Genomic DNA, 22,728 nt, shown 5'->3' on the forward strand with positions numbered 1-22,728 from the left:
CATGGAGATGCAATCAATAATCACTTTGGTTCAAGAAAGCAACCTTCACTAGGACAAACAACATCCAGCATTTACTGCAAGAATTTTGGAGGTTTATTTCAGCATGGCAGTTCTCCACTGCTAAGAAGCAATGTTTTCAACTGAGTCATCTGAAGATACTGGTGATTGTCTGCAGTGTTTATTTTACTGAAATGTAGATTGCATAACTGAGTCCCCATTTCCTGGCTTTTTATTACACACCATGCTGATGCAAGCAAGTACAACCCATCGTCGGCAGGGCCGAGATAAGACGAGAGGCAGAAAAACAACAATTCACACGTTAAACATCCCAAAATTCAGGGTCAACGGGACTTCATTTCCAGAAACGGGACAAGAGAAGATTCATCAGCTTTCTAGAACTCCCTTAATTCTTGCCAGGTCATGAACAGCAAAAACATATTGGGACATTTCCACTTAAGGCTGGAGCCAGAACGCACAATGATAGGAAAAAAAAAATTAAGTTAAGCCAGAATGCGAAGTCTTTTAAAATATTTATACATGTGCATATATATAGATGTATACACACACACACACAAATTTAGCGTATATATAAGCACACATATTCCCCTACAGACGTGTCATCTGCCTATTTACATATATATTTGTTCAAGTGTTAGTTCACATCTATACTGTTCTGTTGATCTCCATTTTCAACATTTCATATAAATTCTTCCACATCTGAGCTGCCTGGAATGACTCCACAGACGTTTAAGTGCTGAGCTCCGTGTTCTCATGGAAATGTGAGAGCCGGCCTTCTCCCTCCAGACTATAGCCTGCAAGTGAATCAGCTGATGGTGCTGGCACACCAAATATGTGCGTATCCCACAAGAGGACTGTCCTTGCCCAGGCTCTTCCTTCTTGGACCAGCGCATTCCTCCCGTCTTGAACACTGGCATCTTATATATGCTGCGTGCACTCCACTCCCCTGCTTTTTACATGGTTGCACCTCCATTTCAGAACGGTAAACGTTTTAGCAAGAGTATTTTTAAATCCAAAGTTTTGCTCTATCTTTCCGGGAAGCAATTTGCTTTGAGAATCTTCTCCCTCACAAGCCTAACAACTTCATCCATTTACTGTAATGTTCTCAAATATAAGCTAAACAAAATAATCTTCTAGTCTACAGGAAATCAATGCATTTCCTTCCTGATTACTATCTTATTTCTCAGCTTTGAGCACTTGGCTGATAAAACAATGAGTCAGGGTCAGTTCTACGTTTTGCAACTCACCATTCTCATCACAGACATCCTCTGAGAAGAGACTGGCTACAGATCACATGGGCTGCAGAAAAAACAGCTGGCTCAAAAAAAAAACCCCCACCAACCAAAACTCTGCTTTCTGGTTAATATTTGTGCCCTAAGTTTGTGACCAGACTGAGCTTAAGCAGGGACCTGAGCGCAAAGCTAGGTCTCTGCAGGCTCCTTCTTGAGCCCACTGATATTGGCCAGTTTTTCCTCCCCTAAGGTTCTCCTTTCATTGTCACAATAAGATGGTTTGTTTAAGGCTGCAGTCAGCAGCACTGCTTTAGTCTCTTTGTTTATTAACACAAGCGCTCTGCTATCTGCATCCTAGATGTTGCATGTTGCGGTCTCAAGTGCAGGCACACATCAGATGTGCGACAACAGCGGTGGTACATTTTAGCTGACTTTGCTAGGAGCATAGACACTTCTGATGGATCAGCAGTTTGCTCTCAGCATCATTGCATGACAAATATGAAATAATACCAGAGTGATGTGACTGCACACAGACAATCCCCAGAGGCCACGCAAACACCACCGCACATGTTCTAGGGTGAAGATGGAAGCCACGAAGAAGTCACAATACAAGGAGAGTAGCACCTGAATAAATCAGACACCCATAAGGAACTACCAGATACTTGTTAAAGACTTTCATGGTCGAGCAAAACGAACGTCAGCATTTGACTTCAGAAGCTAGTGAAGACACTCCCAAATCAAGTTGCTGCTTACCTACGTATCTGCCCCCAGGTTTAATGACTATAGCGCTCCGACTGCGAGTCTCCTCCTCGGCCTGTGCCATGCTTTGCCTTGCCTTCTGGTAGGAATCATCAGTAGCACACACGGTGATTTTATCCTGTATGCTTCCAAGGCAATCCAGATGGATATTGCCATTGCTGCAAAAGAAATGCAATGGAAAAGATACTCCCAACACTGCAAACGGGCACATCTCTGTCACTGGTGAATAACTGAGGTTGCATTATCTAAATAATAGGAGCAGACAGAAAGAAGCTGAGAGGTAAACAGATTCTTCTGTGAGTGTTTCCTTACCCAAATATACACATGCAAACAGATTAGAAAGACTCTAAAAAGAACGAACACATATTAAGTTTTGTTCAGGTTTGTTAGGGAAAAAATTCTACAGAAGACATAAAAAAAAAAAAGGCTAGATTTTCTTTTGCTGTACCACTCACCTAGATACATACTGCTGGATACAGTCAAAACTCCCTTGGGGGCTGTCCTTGCCAATATTTGAAAGATAAAATGTGAAAGTCCGCACTTCCGTAGGTCGATCAGGCCTTGGAATTGCGATGTGCTGTTTGGAAGGAGAAAAATATTGGTCACTTGGGTAGCCCACACTAACACAAAATTCAATTGTTCAGCAGTCACTATGCTTTTAGCCATTTTGCAACTCACTACAAGTAAAGCATATGGATTACTGCATAGGAGACTATGAAGAACAAGAAGTGACAAGAAGGATTCGAGTTAGCAAAACTATATGCACTGAAAAGGTAAGGTAACAGAGGTAAACAGATGTAAACAGCTAAAAAGACAGCTATTTCTATAACTGGGCGGAGATCTGAGCTGGCAGCTTGCTGCCTTTCAAAGCAGAGCCCACAATAATCTTGTTCTAGGAATCTGACCCAATTCTATTGATTCAGGCTCAAAACGGACTTGCTACCATGGTTTATATTCAATTTAAAGCACTTGAGACTTGTTTTTTTGGAATCAGTGATCCAGCACTAAACATAGTACAAGCCAGGTCACTAGGTAGCATGCTTATTCTTTTTTAAGAGATTATAATTCCATAACGAGATTTCATGGCTCACAGTAGAGTGTGACGCTGCTGCTAAATTAAATATTTAATCAAGCATTAAGTGTGCTCTGCAGACAACTCTACAGCGATCTGCATTGTTTTTCTCCCCCCAGCCATTCATTTTTCAAAAGGGAAACTGTTTCCCCTCTGCGTTCAAGATCCAACATAAATCTCAGCATCTGAGCTCCACTATCACATCAATATTTGATAATTAAGATGGCTTCCAGAAAATGAGACAGAAGGAACATCAGCTTCAACCTATTTTAGGCTACACTCTACCACACAGATGGATATTTACCCAGATTGCCACATATATGCACAAAATATATATGCCTAGCAAACCAACTCGTGGCATCCACATATGACTGTGCTCTATAAAAGATTACTGCTGGTACGGAAGGGTTTCTAGGTGGTTTCCCTTTGACCTCAGACGTCTACAGCAGCCTGGAAACCCAGTGCATCTGTGCCACTTTGCTAAACCACAGGGATGTTCTCAGAACCGGCAAGAAACACTTGCATGACCTGCACTGAGCTGAGCCAGTGCAGCATTTTCCATTTACTCGCCGTAAAGACCAGCTATCCTCCAGCCAGCCCTCAGAACAGACTTCCCTTCTTTCGAAACGGCAAGCCAAGAAACCCAGACTTCAGCGATACAGAAGGACAAGTTATCCCCCGCACAGTCCCAGGATCTGGATCTAAAAATACTCGGAGCAGATCTGGTGGCGATCCGGGCGCTGATGGGCAGCGCTGACCCTCCGGCAGCCGCAGCTGAGCCCTGTTATCTCCCCTGCCAAACGTGCACCGGCAGCCTTGAGCCCTTAATCTGTCCCGGCACCCTCTGCCCCCACCCATCCAGAACAAATAAAATTCTCTTCTGCTTTACAAGCGTGCTGAGAATATGCACAAAGTCAAAGTTATGTAAACAGTAGATTGTGGGTATTTTACAGTTGGCACCGTTCACCCGCTAGTTAATTTGCTGGGAACGGAGCAAGAAGGTAAATGCAACAGGTCTGTTCAGCTTCTAGTGCCATTCGTTGGGGGAGCGAGTTGTGCTGCACACGACGGGTTGTAAAATAAAACCTGGAGGATGTAACCAAATAATATATTCACATACTAAAATAACTTGCTTCTAGCCCTTGATTTACAGTTGTAAAAAACGGCTGCTCCGAGAGCCCCGACTTTGGCATTTTTGTAGGGTTTCTGCAGCTTCTTCAAAGGACGTAAAATGAGACAGAAATGAGAGTCACTTCAGCGTTAAATGTGGCTCGTTCCAGTACTGAAAAGTGTAGCATATGCAAACTGGCCGTTATCTAGGAATTATTTTTAGCTGAAACAGAAGGTTTCTCAAGCCACCAAATCAGCATGGTAACTGCTTTGAGGGAGCCCTAATTTTGGTGCAGAGTATTACACCAGTAACCATAGACACTTAAAAATAGCTCAGTACAGATGTTACTTCTGTTTTTTTTTTTTTCTTTCAAGTAATATTCATCTGTGTACAGCTCATTCTGAATGGCAATTTCACCTTCCTCTATTAATACCAGCACAAGTTCATCCCAAGAAACAGGGGAAAACATCATATTTTCCAGCCACGTAAAGTTAAGACGTTTTGTTCCTGCCAGTCATATTTAAGAAAGCTGCATGAACATACATGTATTTGGCACCTGAAGGGTTTTTTTCCCCCCCAGTTCAGTTCTTTCCCTACTCACTCCATCTCAGGTTTCCCCCAGTAAGCACCTGCAAATTTGACCCAACCGAATCTCTAATTCTGCACAAGATTTTACTGAAATAGAAGCATCTTCAGCCTTTCTTGTAAAGTTATGCACTCCATCAACTACCACTGTCTGTAACACTTTGGTACTCAAGCTCTTAAATTCTCATTTACGTGCACGCTGAAACAAGCAAAATGCTCCAGACTCCATATAAACTTAAAGCTATCCAAGAAAATCCAGTTCATGATGAAAAAGTAACAAACAGATGCTGCTCTTAGGGAATATCCTGATAGTCCCACTTTAGCATCTCAAAGCAGAGTAATGCTCTGCTAATTACAACCTAGTTACTACCATCAAAATTCTGATTATTGCACAGATTATTGCCCTGAAAAAGTAATTAACAAGACTAGCATTGCTATAAAGAAATGCATCCCAAGGCAAAGATTATTTACAGTCCACAGTATATAAAAACTCTCATGAGATTCGATCCAGAGCAGGATCCATGCAGGAGGTTTCGTCCCCTGTCACTGAAACAGCGGTTTTATTTTGGGCTAGAACCACCGAGATCCTCCTTTCAGCACCTGGCTGACAGAGCTGCCACCTTGCTGATCCCCTGTTTTATTCCTGGCCAATTCCCTTCTCTGGTTAATTAAACATGATAGTTGTTTTCTGTGTATTAGAAGCTGAGAGTATCCTTGACAGCATTCATTAGACTAACACTGGGAATAGGTAAAAAAAGACATGGACACAGTAATTTAAAAGCCCCACAAATAATGAGATTCAACAGGTCAGGAGGCTTCTAGAGAATTAAATTAAGGAAGCAGCAGTTTCTTTTAAACTCTTATTTTATGTCCTGCTTCCCCCAATCATCAAATATTTGTAAGTTTTTCCTTCTTGCGAGAGGGATATTTACACAGAAGTGTCACACTATTAAAATCTCGTATCACTGGGCACTGCTTTAAATCACACTCTGACATTTGTACTATGCACAAAACCTACCACCCTCAAAAGTAAACTGGAAATCTTCTCCATAGCAACATTTATTAGGAAGCAAAATAGGTAACCAACAAATTAGGGAATTAAGGTATAGTGGAAGAAAGTGTATTCCAAAAATAAACAGCTAAACAAATACGTTTTAATGTCATCATCTGAATCTGAGAACTGACTAAATCATCTTTTCAGGCCAATTGATAGGAGGCTTACTAGAAAGTATTTAAAGCTCTGCCATCAATTCCTTAAAGCAGGGCACAATCGTGACATATATGAGTACTACACTTAAAAACAGATGGTTACGCAGCTGCCAGCTTCTTGTCATACCCAGTAAAAATAATAATAAAAGGACAAAGAGCTCTTTCTATCTGCCCCAATTGAACTGGATCTTGCTTTCTTCAGAGCTCTACCTTTGGCCTTTACTCGACAGTGCAATTAATTAAACAGCTGAAAACGAGGCAAGCAGAGGTCAGCTCTGTGCTGCCAACATCCTCCTTCCACCCGCAACGCCCCGGCGCTGCTCACACTGCGCAGGGCTCAGCGCTTCGCTCTTTAAATGGCAACAGCAGACGCAATCGTGCTGCTCCGCTCCTTTCCCATTCAACCCGGATTGTAATTACAGGTGACTGGCACTCTTTCACCAAAACTCTTCTCTGGAAGTTAAGGGCTCAAATGCAATTAAGTGCATTAAATATTTATTTTTAATTTTTATAAGGAACAGCCTAAATTTGAAAATATTTAAAATTATTATAAGGAACTGCATCGTTTTAAAATAGGGTCTTTTTAAAATTATTATAAGGAACTGCATCATTTTAAAATAGGTTTTCTTTTGGTTAACCTGAAAATGCCCAAGTCCGCATCAGTTCTGTGTGAAACGCACTACAAGGAAAGCACAGCGGCTGAGGGCAGTGGAGCATTTTAAGCCGTTCTGATTCATTTTGCTACATTTCCTTTGAGGAGGAAGATTAAGAGAAGAAGCATTTCTACAACTTAAGCGGCTTTACAGGAAAAGTTAGGTGTAGATCCTCCCAAGGTGCTCTACAAAGGGAAAGGAAAGCCTTTGCAGTCTTTTTAGCTTCTTTATTACAGGCAAAGCTGTTTGCTCATCTAATAGCAACAAATCATGTACCCTTAAAAAGTTTTCCTTGTCACTCGCTTCTAGTTTTGCCAAATGCCAGTTGCAGATTTTTATCTAAGCTTTCATGCTGAGCTTTCTGGGAAGTTTAATTGTAAACAAAGTAAAAAAACCTGGAAATTGCTCCTTTATTTCGCAGGACAAAAAGGGTTGTATTTTTCTTCTTAACTTATGATAACAATCATGTCTTTCCTGCTAGAGTACTATGTACTATTAGTGAGACTAATATCACATGGTAAAATTCGGGCAAGGAGAAGTGTGCTAGACTTTAATGCCTACTTAATTCAAGCCTTTTTGAAAGTTTTATTGTGCCACCACAAAAAATTAAGTTATTTATAGCTGCGTTCAGATTCTTGAAAAAAAAATTTCCCCTTCCTTATGCAGAGCACCAAAGTTAAACACACACCTTTTTCTATCTAAAAAGTATATAAATGACATTTTTAAAGTTCACTGAAGAGTTGCATTACTTTACCAGAAACACTACCAATTAAATCTCAACGTTGTCAGTAACTGGCATGACAGACGGTTTCAAGCGTCTATAAATATCTTGGAGGAGTTCAGTCATCGGAACAGAAGTTAGAGAAATAAAACTCCTAAATATAAAAAACTTTTGGTACTCACAGAAACCGCACAGTTGTTTAGACATGCATATTAAATAAAGCTTCAGTACCTCCGTAGCAGCCTCCAAGCACTGCTACTGTAAATAACTGGTACCCATAAAGTCTTGTACCCAGTTTACCAGGCTTGGCATGGCGTTTCCTCGGGACACAGGCAAGGTTTCCATGGACTGCTGCACCCACCACAGTACTGCCATCAGTGAGCTTTCCGTTTCCTTGTTCTACCCAACAGCATGGCCTTATAAAACTAAATTTCACCACCAGCAACATTGGTGGTGCTGGTGCTATAGATCTAGCAAGGTTAGAAAATAAAGAGGGGGGGAAGAGTTTTTTATAGCGAGATAATCCATGCGATCAATGAACAAACACTCCTTCCTGGACCACATCTGAACTTCACATCTCTCACTTTCAGAAATCAGAGCATCATTCTCTGAACTGGAATAGGACAGACATACAGAACAAATACCTTACTCGGATTAATTGTATAAGCCAGTAAAGAACTTTCCAAGGCAACCCACGTACAAACTTACCCCTTGGCTTCCTTGAAACTGGATTACTGGTTTTGATGTCACAGCATCCTACAAAAACAAGTGGGAAAAAAAAAATTACCTTAGAGAGATTTAAAGCTCCAACATTCACTGTCAAAAAATACTCAGCTTCATTTTTCACCTATACTTTTTACCTTTTTTTTTTTAAAAAAAAGGAAAAAGGGTCAGGGAAGTATACAGAATTCCAAGCAAGAAAATACAAAACCTCCTGAAACAGCAATTTGTACCCAGAAAAGGGATAAAACTGTAACGTCACCAGTGGTACCCTCACTTCAGAAAAAGAACAGCTCTGAGATGATACCCAGATGGGCTACGCTTAGTTCCTTCCTGACCCCCCAACCACACTTCAGGCACAGAATAACTTAGCTGTGTATCTTCGGTGCTTATGTAAGTTTTGAGTTCAACAGTGGATATTTGAGGGGAAAATTTATTACAGTTCTAGGTCTGAGAACACGCTAAGCAAATTTTTTCCAACAGAAAGCTGGCAATTCATTGGAAAAGCAAACTGCAACTTCATTGCAAAATACTGTTGTTACGTTGCCCATTTCAACAATCGGCCTTTTCCTCCATACTAATTTGCTTACATTTCAAGAAGTCATACTCCTGCTAGCTCTAAAACCCCTTAAACCTGCTCAAGACAGAAACCCCACTGAATTTCAGCCTTTGTGCACTGTGATTGCACTTTTCACTTTGCTGTGATTTTACAAAGATCACGAAGGCTTTGCAATTCAAACTCTTACCTGAGGTTTCAACCATAGGGAAAGAAATAACACATGCAGTCCAAGCCACACTGAGTTTTTATTTCTTAAGTTTTAGGAGAATTGTGGCTGTATTGGTTTTATTTCCTAAGTCACACAAAGCATTCCAAGACACACTAAAAAAGACACCCTCCTGCAGCACAGGAGTTGTGGGATCCCATTGTGAAGCCTTCCAAAGGCACAGAAGAATTTACAAATAGGTTGAAACGTCATTTAGGAGTGAACACGTTGCCACACATACGGGAGACACATTTCAATGGGAAAAACTCCAAGAAGAGTTTAGGAGACAAAGTCCAAGCGGTGCATTTGTATTGCCCCTTTTGTATCACAGTTGTCGCATCTCCCAGCATTATAAAGATCACATCGACTTCCACAGACATTTACATTTAGCAGCAAAAGAGTTAACAGCTTGAAAGCCTATTAAGTTTATCATTTCTCATAAAACCTTCCCAAATGCTTTCAGCCCAGGAGTGAAGAATCTAAGCCACAATACACTGACATTAACAAAAAAAAAATTCACTAGCAAGAAAATATCCTCCTAGCACAGATGAGTAAGCTCATACCAAGACACAGTCTTCAGAGCCTTTTAAGAGCCCATCCAATACGATTTAACAGATCTGCATCACACCCTAAATTGTTACGAGACATTTATGACGGTGAGTAAAGCAAGAATACGCTTGAAGCTGACAGCACTCAAATGTTGTACAGCGAGTTTTATACACTCGAAACAACCTTTATAAAGAAACAATAAACAACATCTTGCTCTTCGTACAGAGATCACTGAATTCCTTGAGTGCCACGACATTGCATACCACAGCACACTGTTCATAGACAGACTGGCCAGCTTTTTGTTCACGGTGTCAGCATGTACTGTGCAATGTGTCCAGAAATTCATATGAACATACTTGAGCAAACAAGCATTTGAAACATTAAAAAAATCTGGATTAAAAAAAAAACTCAATGCGGATCTTGTACAGCTAATTACGGATTTGCGAAGTTCTGCAATTAATTCTGGAAAATTACTTAAGTGGAATAAAAAGGGAATATGAAGCACGTAAGTAGAATAATGAGGCAGTAACAATACAAAAGTACTGTTACACAAATCAGGACAAGCTTTAATTACAGAACTTATAAATTCCCTAATATACATACAAAATGGTTTGAAGTTAAATGTGTAATCGCAAACTTAAAAATGCGTGTTCATGCGAGTTAAATGGCAAACTTTAGCTTTATTTCCTTGAACCCCTGAAATACAGTATTTCTATGCTCCTGAGTCATCTGTGCCTAGGGGCTGCTGGGTTTTGTGATCTGCCGTGTAGGAATATCAGTGTTGTAACTCCTCGCCGCACTCCACAGAAGGGATCGCAGGGATGAGCTGGATATTGGAGAGTCACTGCACTGTCTGAGTTCCCATTTCGGGGAGAGAAGGGGAAGGCTCTTGGCTTCTCAGCAACACCACCCCTGTATCTACACAGGCATCGCTTCCCTCCTGCTGATGCCCAATTCCTTGGCTACAGGTCATTTGAGAATGCTCATGGAAGAAGAAAATACACACACACCCTAACCTAATTAAGGGTATGAATTTAAGTACTTCTATTAGATGAAATTACATTCCTGCACGGACACCTTCATTCAGAATAAAAGCAAACAGATGGATTAAGCTAAACCAAATTAAAACCATATTTCAATTTATATCTTCAATTCGTTTGGATTAACTTTCCCGAATGTTCTTGTATGGACAAACCCCAATTTTAAAGAGTCCGCTACCATTTCCAAAATCCCTCTGTCATCTTCTAAGAAGTCACCTCATTCTTCTTCCTTAGTGATGCCCAGACAGTGAACTTCCTTCGTTACAGCTTCCTAGAAATGCCATCCCATCCACCTTTAGTGGGAACAAGGTCTTTCCCTCTTTCTGTGTTTCCTTCTAATAAAAACAAGTCATCTCCTCGGCCCTAGGACAGGACCGTGGTACTGCTGTGGGTACAAGTCTGCCTTCTCCAGAGCACACCAACTTACAGGGTTCAGTAAATCTTTTGTAAATCAGGGATGCTGACAAAACCTCACCTTTGTGTTACCATTAAGAGGCAAAACGAGACAGACCTGTCTGAGCAACAGGGCCACCTGCACAGCCTAAGCTAACAAATTCTAGCTTTATTCCTCCATGAGACTCAATATATTTAGGAATAGCTACCGGAAGCCGATTAGGATAAAGACAAAAATCTAAGCAAGAAAACAACAGTTCAAGTATTTTAAACCATCCACCTGCCAGTTCAACAGGTTTTCTGCTGCCAGGTACAAGATGTTCACCTCTGCAGTTAATACACTCATCCATAACGGTGACAGTGCTGTTGAAAAGGTCCAAGAGTGAATGAGCACGATTGCTGGGACCTGTGGGACCAGAGAACAAGCAACTGCCACGCAAGGCTAACGAATTTCTAAACTATGCACAGACCAAAAGCAAGCAAAGCCCCTTTAAACACACCTAAGATGCATGAATTACACGTCTGCTCTGTGCTCACTATTGTTTCAACAAAAGGCTTCCTGACGCAGGACTCAAAGGTTAGCAAATCATTACCATGTCTTCACTGTTTGCTAGTTCCTACAATGGATCTTTAAGAAAATGCGTCAAGCTTCTTCCCATCTTACTGCAACAGAAAATGAACTGTTTTAACAAACCAGAGAGTCCTTCTTGCAGTCAAACTCACCAATGTCCCAAAGCTCTGTAGGAATAACTTCCAAAGAAAAATCCAAACCGCAAATGCGTGGCTGTACTTCACTGCGATCTACCCAAACGTAAATTATTGTTATAAATGTAGATAGCAGCAAGAGTACTCAGCAGAAAGCATAAAATTTGCTGAGCAGCAGAGAGAACTTGACTGGCAGGGAAGCTTGCTCACACAAACCCCGGTGCTGCTGCAATGAGCCTGCAGAGTAAGTACATGAGCTGGATGCTCTGGAGCCAGCTCCACTGTGTCTTGCAAACAGACCCCAGTTGTGTCAGGTGACAACCCAGCATTTTACTCCATAAAAATTCACTTATTTGCTACCTGGAAAGAGCATCTCCATGCTTCTGTGCCCAGCTCACTGCCTTCCATAGCTCCTGCTGTATTCTTCATGCATGGTGAAGAAATAAAGCAGCAAGCTTTCAAACACCAACGCTCTGCTCTGGGACGCTGAATCAAACCCCACAGACCCAAATGTTTTTAGTTAGAGGGTTCTCCAGATACCATAAGATTATTTCAGAAGTCATGAGATTAAACTGAAAACCCAAAAACTCATCCCCAAAACTCCCACAAAACATTTGTCTTCTATTACCATGCTATTATGCTCATCTTCATCCTCTAGCTTCCCTGGGCCAAAGGAGGGCTAGTAACCCTTAATACATACTCTGAAAGCTCAGAGAGGTGGTGGCAATGTGCAAACAGTTCCTTGCACTTAAATATTCCAGATCTAGCACGTGGAAGCTTGAGGAAAGAGTAGGAGGAACAAGAAAGTGTCAATAAGACAAACAAAAATTGAATGTAAAACTAATAAAATACTTTATCGGGTGTGATCAGAGCTGGCATGAGGTTTTAAAAACGTTTAGTGGAAAAGCTGGATGGGATATTCCTACATAGGACCAGAAAGGACATCTGAAATCCTCAGGTCAAGTAACCAGCTGGAAACCTCCCTGTTTCTTCAGGGAAATACAGATAATTAAAGAATACGTTGTTTCGAGAAGTTCTGTTACGCATTTACTGGAATTTATACTGGAGGCAGTGTTAAATGGAAAATATTTGCCTATACTTAGTATTGGTGTATTTGTCCATTTTCTTGAATGTTAAGAGTCACAAATGCCGAGCAAACAGAGCAAATGAAAGCTTACCCTTATTTATGTTGGAACAAGGGAATTATTTTCAGAATTTAAAGCTTCCTGCAAACATTTAAAATTAGTAGCAAGAGTTCCAATAAATATACAGAGAAACTAGAAAAAAATCACGCTAACCCCAAGGCTGGCATTAACAGGACATTTTGAACGGTCACGTGCAGTTCCAGCCAGGTAAAGATGCTGCACCTCAGAAGTCAGTTACAAAAATGAGAAGAAACAGAAATCGCTTAAAATTCATAAATTTCAGACTCACTAATACCCCAAACCCATCGAAGTTCCTCTTTAATTCTTTGGTTATGATTAGTTTATGTTTCTTTTGCCCACGCAGTGTGGTCCAAATATAGGCATAGTCCCTCCTCTACTTCCTCCGGCTTCTCAGCATGACTGCGCAAAGGATGGGGGAAAAAAAAAGGGGGTCAGATCCCAATCTGGGAGGATACTCAGTTCATGCAGAGCTGGATGCTTGTGAAAGTGCCCTGCAGATCTGAATAGAACTTAAACGATTTAGACTTCCACTTACATTTTCGTTTTAAACACACCATGCAGACCTTGCAAAGTAAAACAGAGACCAAAACCAAACCAAATATATCCAGCATCTTGCTGTGACAGACTCACAAGAGACACCTCAAAGTCCCAAAGTTCATTAGTAGCAAGATCTATAAATCCCAGGGGAAATAAATACCTTTGAATATACCCACAACAACTTCAAGTGACTCTGTGTGAAGTTTACTGGCAGTCAATTAGCCAAAGCTGGCCCAAGAGAGAACCACTGCATATTAGGTAGAGACAAAAGACCTCTCCCAAGACATTCCACTTTTTCAAGGCTTATATTTACCTCCTACCAGAAACACAGCCGTAAAAAGCCTCCTGAATATTCTGTTTTATGGCACATCTATTACTTATGGAATTAAAATACCGTCTCCCTGCAACACAATTTCCATCTCCAATTTAAGGCCTCCCCACAATCTCATTTGAAGTTGAGGACACTAACACAGACTGCAGATGGGATCAAGTCTGCTGAGACTTGAAAATTATAGATCCTATATAATTTTTGGTGACCTAAACTATAAAGCCTTCCAGACCTTTTTATACTACATACGCCTTGGAGACAAGCTGCTAGTTTTGCTATTCAAATACAACATTCTCAGGGAAAGACTCTTGGAAATTCCATGTAAATCCACAACTATTGAAGCAAAAGTTTACCTTTCTACTCAGGAGACGTGCCAGCAGCCACTGTGACAACGGTCAGCTGCTGAGATGAGAAACACAGCCATTGGGATGCTTCTGGAGGACTCGGGTCCCCCTGCGCCCTTTCCAGAGATGCAGAAACCGGCACCTGCAAACCCCACCGTGCACAAGCAGCGCGGCACTGCGGGGTGCGATGGGCGCTCCTCGGGCTGCGATCCCCGAATTAAGCGATGTACACGTTTGTTCGCTCCTCCTCTCTGAGATTACCCCATTTATTACTTTGATGAGCAAAGTGTTGTTAAAGAACAAAACCGCATCTGTCTGCTGGGCCCAGTTCCCCACTCTTCTACCCCATTTTCCTCTCCCCAACATTTAAAAAGAAATATTTGTTTGGGGCAGAAGCGAGTACTAGAGCTTTTAATACAAATCATTTTTTAAAAGGTGCTTTTGATGAAGGTTTAGGAGCTTGGAGACTTACCAATTGCTCTGTGAACTGTAATTTGTATTTATTACAATCTATCATTTTCCTAATATGCATTAATGGATGCATATTATCACTGTAATATTAAAACACCTACAAATCCTAGCCACAACAGTGCAAGCAGCAATAAAATGATAAAGAGCTTTTATGTCAGCCAAAATTCTAAGCTGTACATTTTAAGGTTTTAATTGCTAAACTGCAAAATATATACTGCCTTCCTTGTTTATAATTGCATAAATTTAAGTGGGCTATTACAGCACAAACGTCACTTCCTCAGCACTTTAACTTTCCAGGGTCAAAAACCAAGAGTGCCCCTGTAAGATAGAAAACAAGTTTTATTAAAAATGTCAGCTCAAAAAAAAACCTTGACGTTACTGGAACTGTGGCTGAGTTACAGAATTTCAACATTCACAGCTCCTTATTAAGGAAGCATCGTAAGCATACAAAATTTTACATCACTACACAATCTAAGCATCAAAGATACCATCCCACTTGAAATAGAGAAAACCACTATCTATGAGTAAGTTTAGACAGTAAGACACACGATTAAGATTAAAAAAAAAAGTGTAGCCTAATCGAAATGCTTTGTGCCTGCAACGTAAAGCAGAAACTCAGTCCCTAAATGGACAATAGCTTGTATCAGCAAACCAGAAAGCAATTAAACTCCACTGTCATCAAGATGTCACCCCACAGGCACGAGAGCTGAGCTAGCCATGGAGCCTGTTCTCTCACGCATGCCTGGATCTTCTGATCTCATCTAATCCAGGTTAAAAAGATCTTCCTGAATAAAACGCAATGTATTTGTCAATATGATTCTTTGCAGAATTCATTTGGAAACTTAAACCGAAACAACTGAACACCGCTTCCCCAGGCGGCAACGCACAGGCAAGGCAAAAACCCTCGGTACACCTCCCTGCTGCACAGCAGTTTTGGAGCAGATGCCAGAAAGCTTCTTTGAAGAGGAACTAGGGAAAGGGAGAGACTGAGTGAAAAATAGTACATACAGAGCCAAACTGGCTACCCAAACACCCATCCTGCACCCTCACATTTCAGGACAGCGGATGGAGGCTGATGCTCACCGGCCTCACAGTGACAGGTTGCAGCACGCGGCGCTTTGCCAGTATTTTTTATTATGCTGCCATGTGAGCGGTCACCCAGTTTTTCAAACCCATCTTTCTTCGTCAGTCCCAAGCATGAACCTCCTTGGTGGGTCTTGTCTTTGAAACCCTCCACGGCACGAGGAAACAATTCAAACAAAACTCACTCCAGCGATGTTTTACATACAGGGTAGTTTAAGTTTTATGCTCAAGCCCAGTGAAATTTTTGTGTTTCGACTTGGTAACTTCAAGTAAATCTTTCCAGACATGCTTCAAAAGAGTCTTTGCTTCCTAATGCAGAACCAAACCATGTTTTTCCTGATCTTGTATTTGCAAAAATAAACCTTTAAATTACAAAAGAACAGATGCTTCTGACACGAAATCTGATATTCTGATCATCCTAACACCAGACCACAAATCTTGTGAAAGGTAGCTTTGGTAAGGAAGCTCCAACTCGCTGCATACACTGAAAAATCCTGGGACAAACCACACATCGCTCACGATCATTAAGCCAAGATGTTTGGCTAGCGCAAGGTACAGTATTTTTCCACTAGAAAGGAAAGCTATGCATAAATGCAATTTAGGCAATGCCTTTCAGGAAGAAAATTAAAAGGAGGCTCAATTTCTTAGAGAAATAATTCAAGTATTGTCACTTGGTACCGAGTTTACTCTGATCACTGTAGAGCAGGCGGCCTTGTTTGGCTGTAGAACAGCAAACAGACCAGCGTTATCTATTGGACCGATTCCTTCCCAAGAGCAGGAACCACCAAATGACTTCTTGCAATCCCTGTTCCTAAATTTCTACAGCAATGCAAACACAGTACCCTAGTAACTCTTTTTCAGGAGCACCGAGATGGATACAGAATTGTTGTATAATAAATACGAACCAATAACACAATCTGAAAGGGCTGCAAGAGATGCTGCAAGGACACAACAGTCTGTCTCCAAAGAACACGCAAACTTTGTTTTTGCAGACAACGGACCTAGGACTTCCAGAGGACACTGAAGAGTTAAACCTACCTGTCTCCAGAGAAGGGCTCACCTGTTAGGGGACAGGTTACTGCAGAGAGAGACACTGCAAGATGAGAATAAGCCTCAGGGACAGATATAGGCGCAGTCTAGTCCATTTTAAGAGCCATAACACTTCTGCTCTAAACACCACTTTCTTTTTGAATGGCCAGTTGGTCACTGGATCCCATCGCTGCTGCTTCCAAGACGTCCAATTTCACTGCTCGATGTAATCTGTATCAAGCAGCCGCAGCTCTCCACCTGGGCAAAGCTGGAAAGCAGCGCAAATCCACACCAAAACGGGAGGTGACTTGTAGGCTGAGGTCAAAGGGAACACGTATTGGAAGACACAGGAACAGATCAAAGGTGGTTTTGTGGCATCAGGGGCCCCTAGCTCCCAATTAACTCTGATGCAGTTATGTATCTTCAGTGCTGATGCAGAAGTCAGTCTCATTTGGGAATCGAGTCTGGAGACTAGGGGCACATTTCCCAACAGTACACCACTCCTTTTTTATTTTGTGTTTTTTATCTTGCCTTTTCCGGGGAGTTAAGGGAGACCTACTCATTAAGTGCAGCAAGAAAAGCAATAATCATAGAGTCTCAACTCTTTATGCCTGACACCAGACTGCCACGAGAGCTCAAAGGATGATTATCTGCAGTTTAATCATTACAAACTCCCACCAATTTCACTACTAGCAAGACGGGGCTATTTAGTGAGGTTTTACTGTCAGAAGACCAACAGCCAACTCCCACGATTTCCAAAGGCTTGTCAAGGAAAGGCTTTTTGGGGAAAAAAAGATCCTTTGCATCCCCATGCAGCTTTCAGTGTCTAGTACAACTGTTCAAAGCGGTCCGGTAATCAATTAAAAATATGTCTATAATGAAAGAATTATCAAAACACAAGACATCATGCCCTTTTTTTAGGGCACTAACGCAGGAGGTCTCCTTCATTCCAAGTAAAAACCCTAGTAGTTTTGATACAATTACTGCATCTCTCTGAAAAGGAAGCTTCATTTTTTGCTACTGGATTTTCTGCATCTGTTAGTCACTACAGAAGGGTGTTCCAGGCCCTCACTGAAACTGAGAACCAGTAGCCCTCAAAGCTATTTTAATTTTATTAGTCAGCGTTGCATTCTTGAATCAAAACTGTCCGTTCATTTGAACGCCCTTATCTTTCTCTCAGGGTCTCACTCTGTTCTCCCCAACCCAATTCCCAAGACAGAGGTTCAAGTACCCCTTCCCCTTTTCCACAAGCACACTAGAAATCAACAAAATTCTGCACAAATGGTTATTTTTACTACCATTTTTCCTGAAGGGATTTTTCTTCTGTAACTCAGACTAGAAGCAATAGAAGGTAAAACCAGGACAGCATAAAACAAGTTGAAACAACATTTCCCAAAGCACTCGTACAAAGATAATGCTGTGCTGGCAAATTCATTGCAAAAAATTTAAGCACAAACCTAGAAATAAGTTCTATTGTTTTGTTACTTGCAAGCAATTGGATAGAGTTTGGAGAAAAGTTAAATTAATACATCCCAAAGCCCACCCCTTTTTAAAATGAGCAACCCTATAGTCACTTGCTTATACAGGCAGAAAAAAAAAATAAAAATGTTTCAAGTAAAAAAATTAAGTCAGCATTTAAGTCTGCTCATATGGCCTGAATCTATCCCTTTCTTACAAAGCAGTACTGAGTATCTTTTAGCACGGCTAAATCTGTTAGCAGATACTGTAAGCTAAAGATAGGGTAGAAAAAAGGAAGGTAAATATTGGTATTTCTAAAGTGCAGGCAAAGGAAAGCAAACCCTCTTAATTTGTTTTTTGAACACATGGATTTGCTTTGAAACACTGTTTTCAACAAGAAACACTATTCCACAGAGAAATTTCCTGTTCTGCCTCCATACATTGTAAATACTAATAAGCGTAATAATTATTAAATGTGCTCTTACGAAAAGTTCAGCAGTATGGCTTCAGCATCTGGACACATTTGCATTACAAGACAATTTAGAGACACCTTAGTCTGGCAAGAATTCCATTAAGACATCCATGCTCAAAACTCCCTGGGTAATCATCTCTTGCATGCAACACTGCTTGTTTTTGCAGCAAATTTTATTGTAGCCATCAGATGATCTTGTTAAATTGGGAAAGGACTGAAAAAAAAAAAAACCCTGGCAGAAGGAAACTGAATCATCCAAAATTCCCAACTCTGCTAAAGGTGAACAGCAGTTCTGCTTCTCCCTAAAGGCTTTACTTAAACAGTTTTATGAGCCAAGAATCATTAAGGGGGTTTAGATTTTCTCAGATTAATATTTTAAAAGCCATTCCTCTAGTACAAGATACCTTGAATGAAGGCTTCTGTGCTTCCTCCGAAGGAAGAGGGAGGTTTGCTAACTGTTTACTAGATGCTGGAGATGTGGCCACCTCTCAAATGAAACCAAAAAGCTTGTGAAAATGCTGAAGAAAACAGTTTCAATCATGGAAGTCACTTGGCTCGCTATCGTCTCTCTTAGAAATGGCACTTTTCACTGATTAGCCTTTCTGAAGCAATACAAGCAATACGGCTTTTGGTCTGTTTTGACAATGAAATCAGGTCTGCGAAATGTGAAGACAGAGGCATTTTTGGTCTGATTGCCCAAAAAGGATCATAGCAACTACCCCAAATTTCTAACTCCTGACCCTTCCCACCCTCAGTGGGTTCAAATTTGAAACGTGGATACAACTGAAAAATTATGATTTCAAGAAGCTTCACTGAAAAGATCTAGAATTAGCTATTAAATATAGGGAAGACCAAGATTTGTTTCTCCTCACTGGGGAATGGGAAGCAGAAGTCGGCTGATACACGCTTGCCTGGCAGCAGTGGCAAGCTGGCCATTCAGCACAGATGCACCCAGACACCCACATAACGAAGAAAGGACCAACAAGGGACCCAGTTCTGCAGGACAAGACTTCCCTATTTCTACTGCTCAGAGCACAACATCCACCATGAATACTCACCTACCCTTCTGACCAGTTACATTCTGTTTAAATGCTCCCCTTAATTCGAACTTCCCCCATTATTTTGCCAAATTCCTCTCCTGAACTGCTAGGTCAGCAACTGAAGTTGGAGAGGGCTTGTACCACTGCAGAGGTAACTGGTGCAACTCACCTTTCATTCTCATATTGCTACATAAATATAATACAAAGGTTTTCCAGCCAAGCATCTTCCAAGACAGCCATAAAATAATCATTCTTAGCCCAAGACAAGAGTTAATGTTTGTTTTTTTTTCCTGAACTGCCACTCTACAAAAGCTGCATTTTGTACAATTCTGTATCTGGCTGGTCTTTACCTTTAATGACCATAAGGCACACACATTGTCACTGCGTTGGCCAGGCCTAAGCCGTGGATGAAAAGGTCACCCTCACGCTCATTAGAACCGAGAGTAGTTTAATAGTTAAAAGGAAGCTTCTCTGTAACTGGCTGGTACTACAAATATTTTGGTTTTAGCTTTTCCACTGTACAAAATCCTCAACTATCAGAAGAAAATGCTTCCCAAATTAATATAGAAAAGTGTGTCATGATAGCACATCTTAAGCAACTCCCCCTCATCCCCATCATAAATAAAGTTTCCATAGCTGATTAACACACCCAGGCTCTTCCATTTGAGGCTGAAGGCCATGCTATGGAAGTGATGTCAAGTGACTGCAGAACCAGATTTAGAGTCAAGACTCGTTCCATTTGCCCTCTGTCAGAAGCTTTCCCTCTGTGACCTTATATAAAGCATTTCACCTCTGGGTTGAAACTCCTCCATCTGTGAAACACAGCTAATATTTCCCAGGTGGTATATGGAGACACCGCCACTTCATGCAGTATTTACTGGAGACCATTCAGGTCTGTAAGCAAGAGCTGGATTGCATTGGTACCTCCACACCAAGGGCTTCTGACCCAGGGATCCTTAGACCCTAGATGAGGTTCACAGAGCAGCAGGGGATACATGAAAGAAGAAAACTGAGTGTATTTAAGAACTGCTTAATAAAACAACTTGCCATTCTGGAAAACTTTTTAGAGATGACAGCTCAGGCAGAATTTAAAAACCACAATGTTTAAGGTATACTGAAAAGTAAGAATTCATTTAAATACCACTTATGCAAGAATGCCTAAGAATACCAATGTCACTAGCTAGCTCAAAGTCCGTCTAAAAGAAAGGAGTAGGGATACTCTTAAATTACACCAGGTGGATTTCACTGAATACTGAGGCACTCTGGCTCAGACCTCAAGCACCATTCCAATAATAGTCTTATAAAAACGCTGAATGGGTACAGTCAGCTAGAACTCTCAGTTAAAAATAAATATTTTAAATGACTTCCAACATACCCGCTTTACTGTGTTCCTCACCAATCTGCGGGTTTCCAATTACTTGATTTTTTTTTTAAGCTATTTTTCTTTCACCCATCAGGTTAAAAAGCCACTCAGACAGAAAGAGAAGCTGGTTAATTACAGCTAGAAAACTGGCTGTACGCAAACTGCCAGCAAATGTACAGTTAAGACAGAGCTTGTGGAAAATAATCTGTCAGTTTGGCATCTTAGGCATTATATGCAACAAACAGATAATTCACCTTTTCAGATCCAATCAAGGTAATGTTGCTTTTATAGCCAAGATGTTATTTTGAGCAGTTTTACCAGCTCTCCTATGTGAGGCTGCTCGTGCAGAGCAAGATGAGACATTTAATATGTTAAAATTAAAGCAAGCGATTAAACACAGAGCAACACTGGGTTACAACTTATAAAACAGGAATAGTGAAATATCAGAAGCTGACAGTGGTTTCTGACCTAGTTTTAACTGGAGAACAGTCAAAGAGCCGAAAAGACTGAGGCGCGGCTGAAGGTGCTGAAATTCCAGTACTGGAGCTTGAAGTGCTGGGGAACAGCATTAGAGCAAAAGCCCTCAGACATTCAAACTACCGACGAGGCTTCACAGAGAACAAGGAACTTAAGGTTCAAGAGCTTTAGTTCCATGTCAAGTGACATCCTGGGGAGGAGGGACGGGAGGGTTTAAGCAAGACGGCGATGAAGTAACAGGCATTGCAGGACCTCCTCCCCGTCTTGCTGAATGGTGGCTACGGAACAGCGAGAAGCCAAGGCTAGGAGGAGATAATCTCAAGTTCTGAAACACAGGAAGAAATCATTTTAAAACAGGGTGTGTGTGTACTTTTGAAGATATTTTAGTTGCTTTTTCTTCTGAGAATGCAAATGTGCTGTCGAACACCTGTGCTCATTTGCATAGCAAGAGAAAAATTAAAACCCCATTAACCAAGTGAACTGCAAGTACTTGGGTACTGAGGGCTACCTAGAGATACAGGGGGTTGGTGCAGGAAAGAAGAGGGATCCCATCCCAGTAAGCTGCCCACGTCTCCCTCCTGCTCCTCTATGCTGCTGCTCCAGAGTCAAATGTATTTCCACCAGGCAGCTACACACTGGCTTTAAGCCTCATTAAGAAGCAGTATGTTGCTGGCCTGACATGTCAGATTTTTAAGTGACCTTTGTACCAAGAACAGCGTTACCAAGCTGCTAAGAACAGGAAAAAAAAAAAAAAGACTGTTTCCATGATTAGGAGAGGTACGTTCTGGCTGTTTGCATTTATTTTAGTTCAAAAAAACCCCCACCTGTCAGTAAACCAAGCCATAAAAAAAGGAGAGCAATTCTCTCTGAAGGGCAGCTGTGACGGCATCAGCACTGTTAGCCATTCTTAACATTGTACTTATCACACAAGGTAAACAGGAGTGACTATCAGTTAATGAACAACACAACCCTAAGGCTGAATTTTAAAGCGTGTTTTCTCCACTGCAATCTTCTAATGAAAATACAGCAGTTCTAACCCACCAAATTTGCTTACAAAAGTCTAATTTATTTTAGGACACATTAAGACACCAGGGCTGATTCACTTGCCTATGTGCTCATAAGATGGCTTAAACGAGCTGCTGAAACATCAGTATGATCCTTATCTTCCACACAGCATTACTACTTTTTCTTGCAAGAGAAAAATATAGAAAGGCAATTTAGAGATCAGATTGACTAATTCGTTCATCTATCCCAGAACAAATCTCACCTAACACACACACTGCTGAGCCTAGGAAAACAAGCCTGGACCAGTTTTCTCCTTGTGCCCAACTATATCCTATTGACACTTAAAGGGAAGCGTAATTACTAGTCTGCCAAAGTTCTTTCTACTTAAGACAATCTTCAGACGTTCCTTACGGAGTCAGAGCCA

The 22,728-nt window shown here is 41.1% G+C and overlaps 1 protein-coding gene across 1 annotated transcript in view; it reads right to left on the reverse strand.

The window, feature by feature from the left end:
- ELL (elongation factor for RNA polymerase II) overlaps positions 1–22,728 on the reverse strand; it is a 53,113-nt gene that overhangs the window by 18,644 nt on the left and 11,741 nt on the right. The window contains exons 2-4 of the mRNA XM_072845488.1: positions 8,069–8,116; positions 2,465–2,586; positions 2,004–2,167 (exon numbers count right to left, since the gene is read on the reverse strand). Of these exons, the coding sequence (XP_072701589.1) occupies positions 2,004–2,167; positions 2,465–2,586; positions 8,069–8,116 (334 nt within the window). The remainder of the gene's footprint in view (positions 1–2,003; positions 2,168–2,464; positions 2,587–8,068; positions 8,117–22,728) is intronic.

This window comes from Ciconia boyciana, chromosome 24 (genome assembly GCF_034638445.1).
Source record: "Ciconia boyciana chromosome 24, ASM3463844v1, whole genome shotgun sequence".
Taxonomy (NCBI): Eukaryota; Metazoa; Chordata; class Aves; order Ciconiiformes; family Ciconiidae; genus Ciconia; species Ciconia boyciana.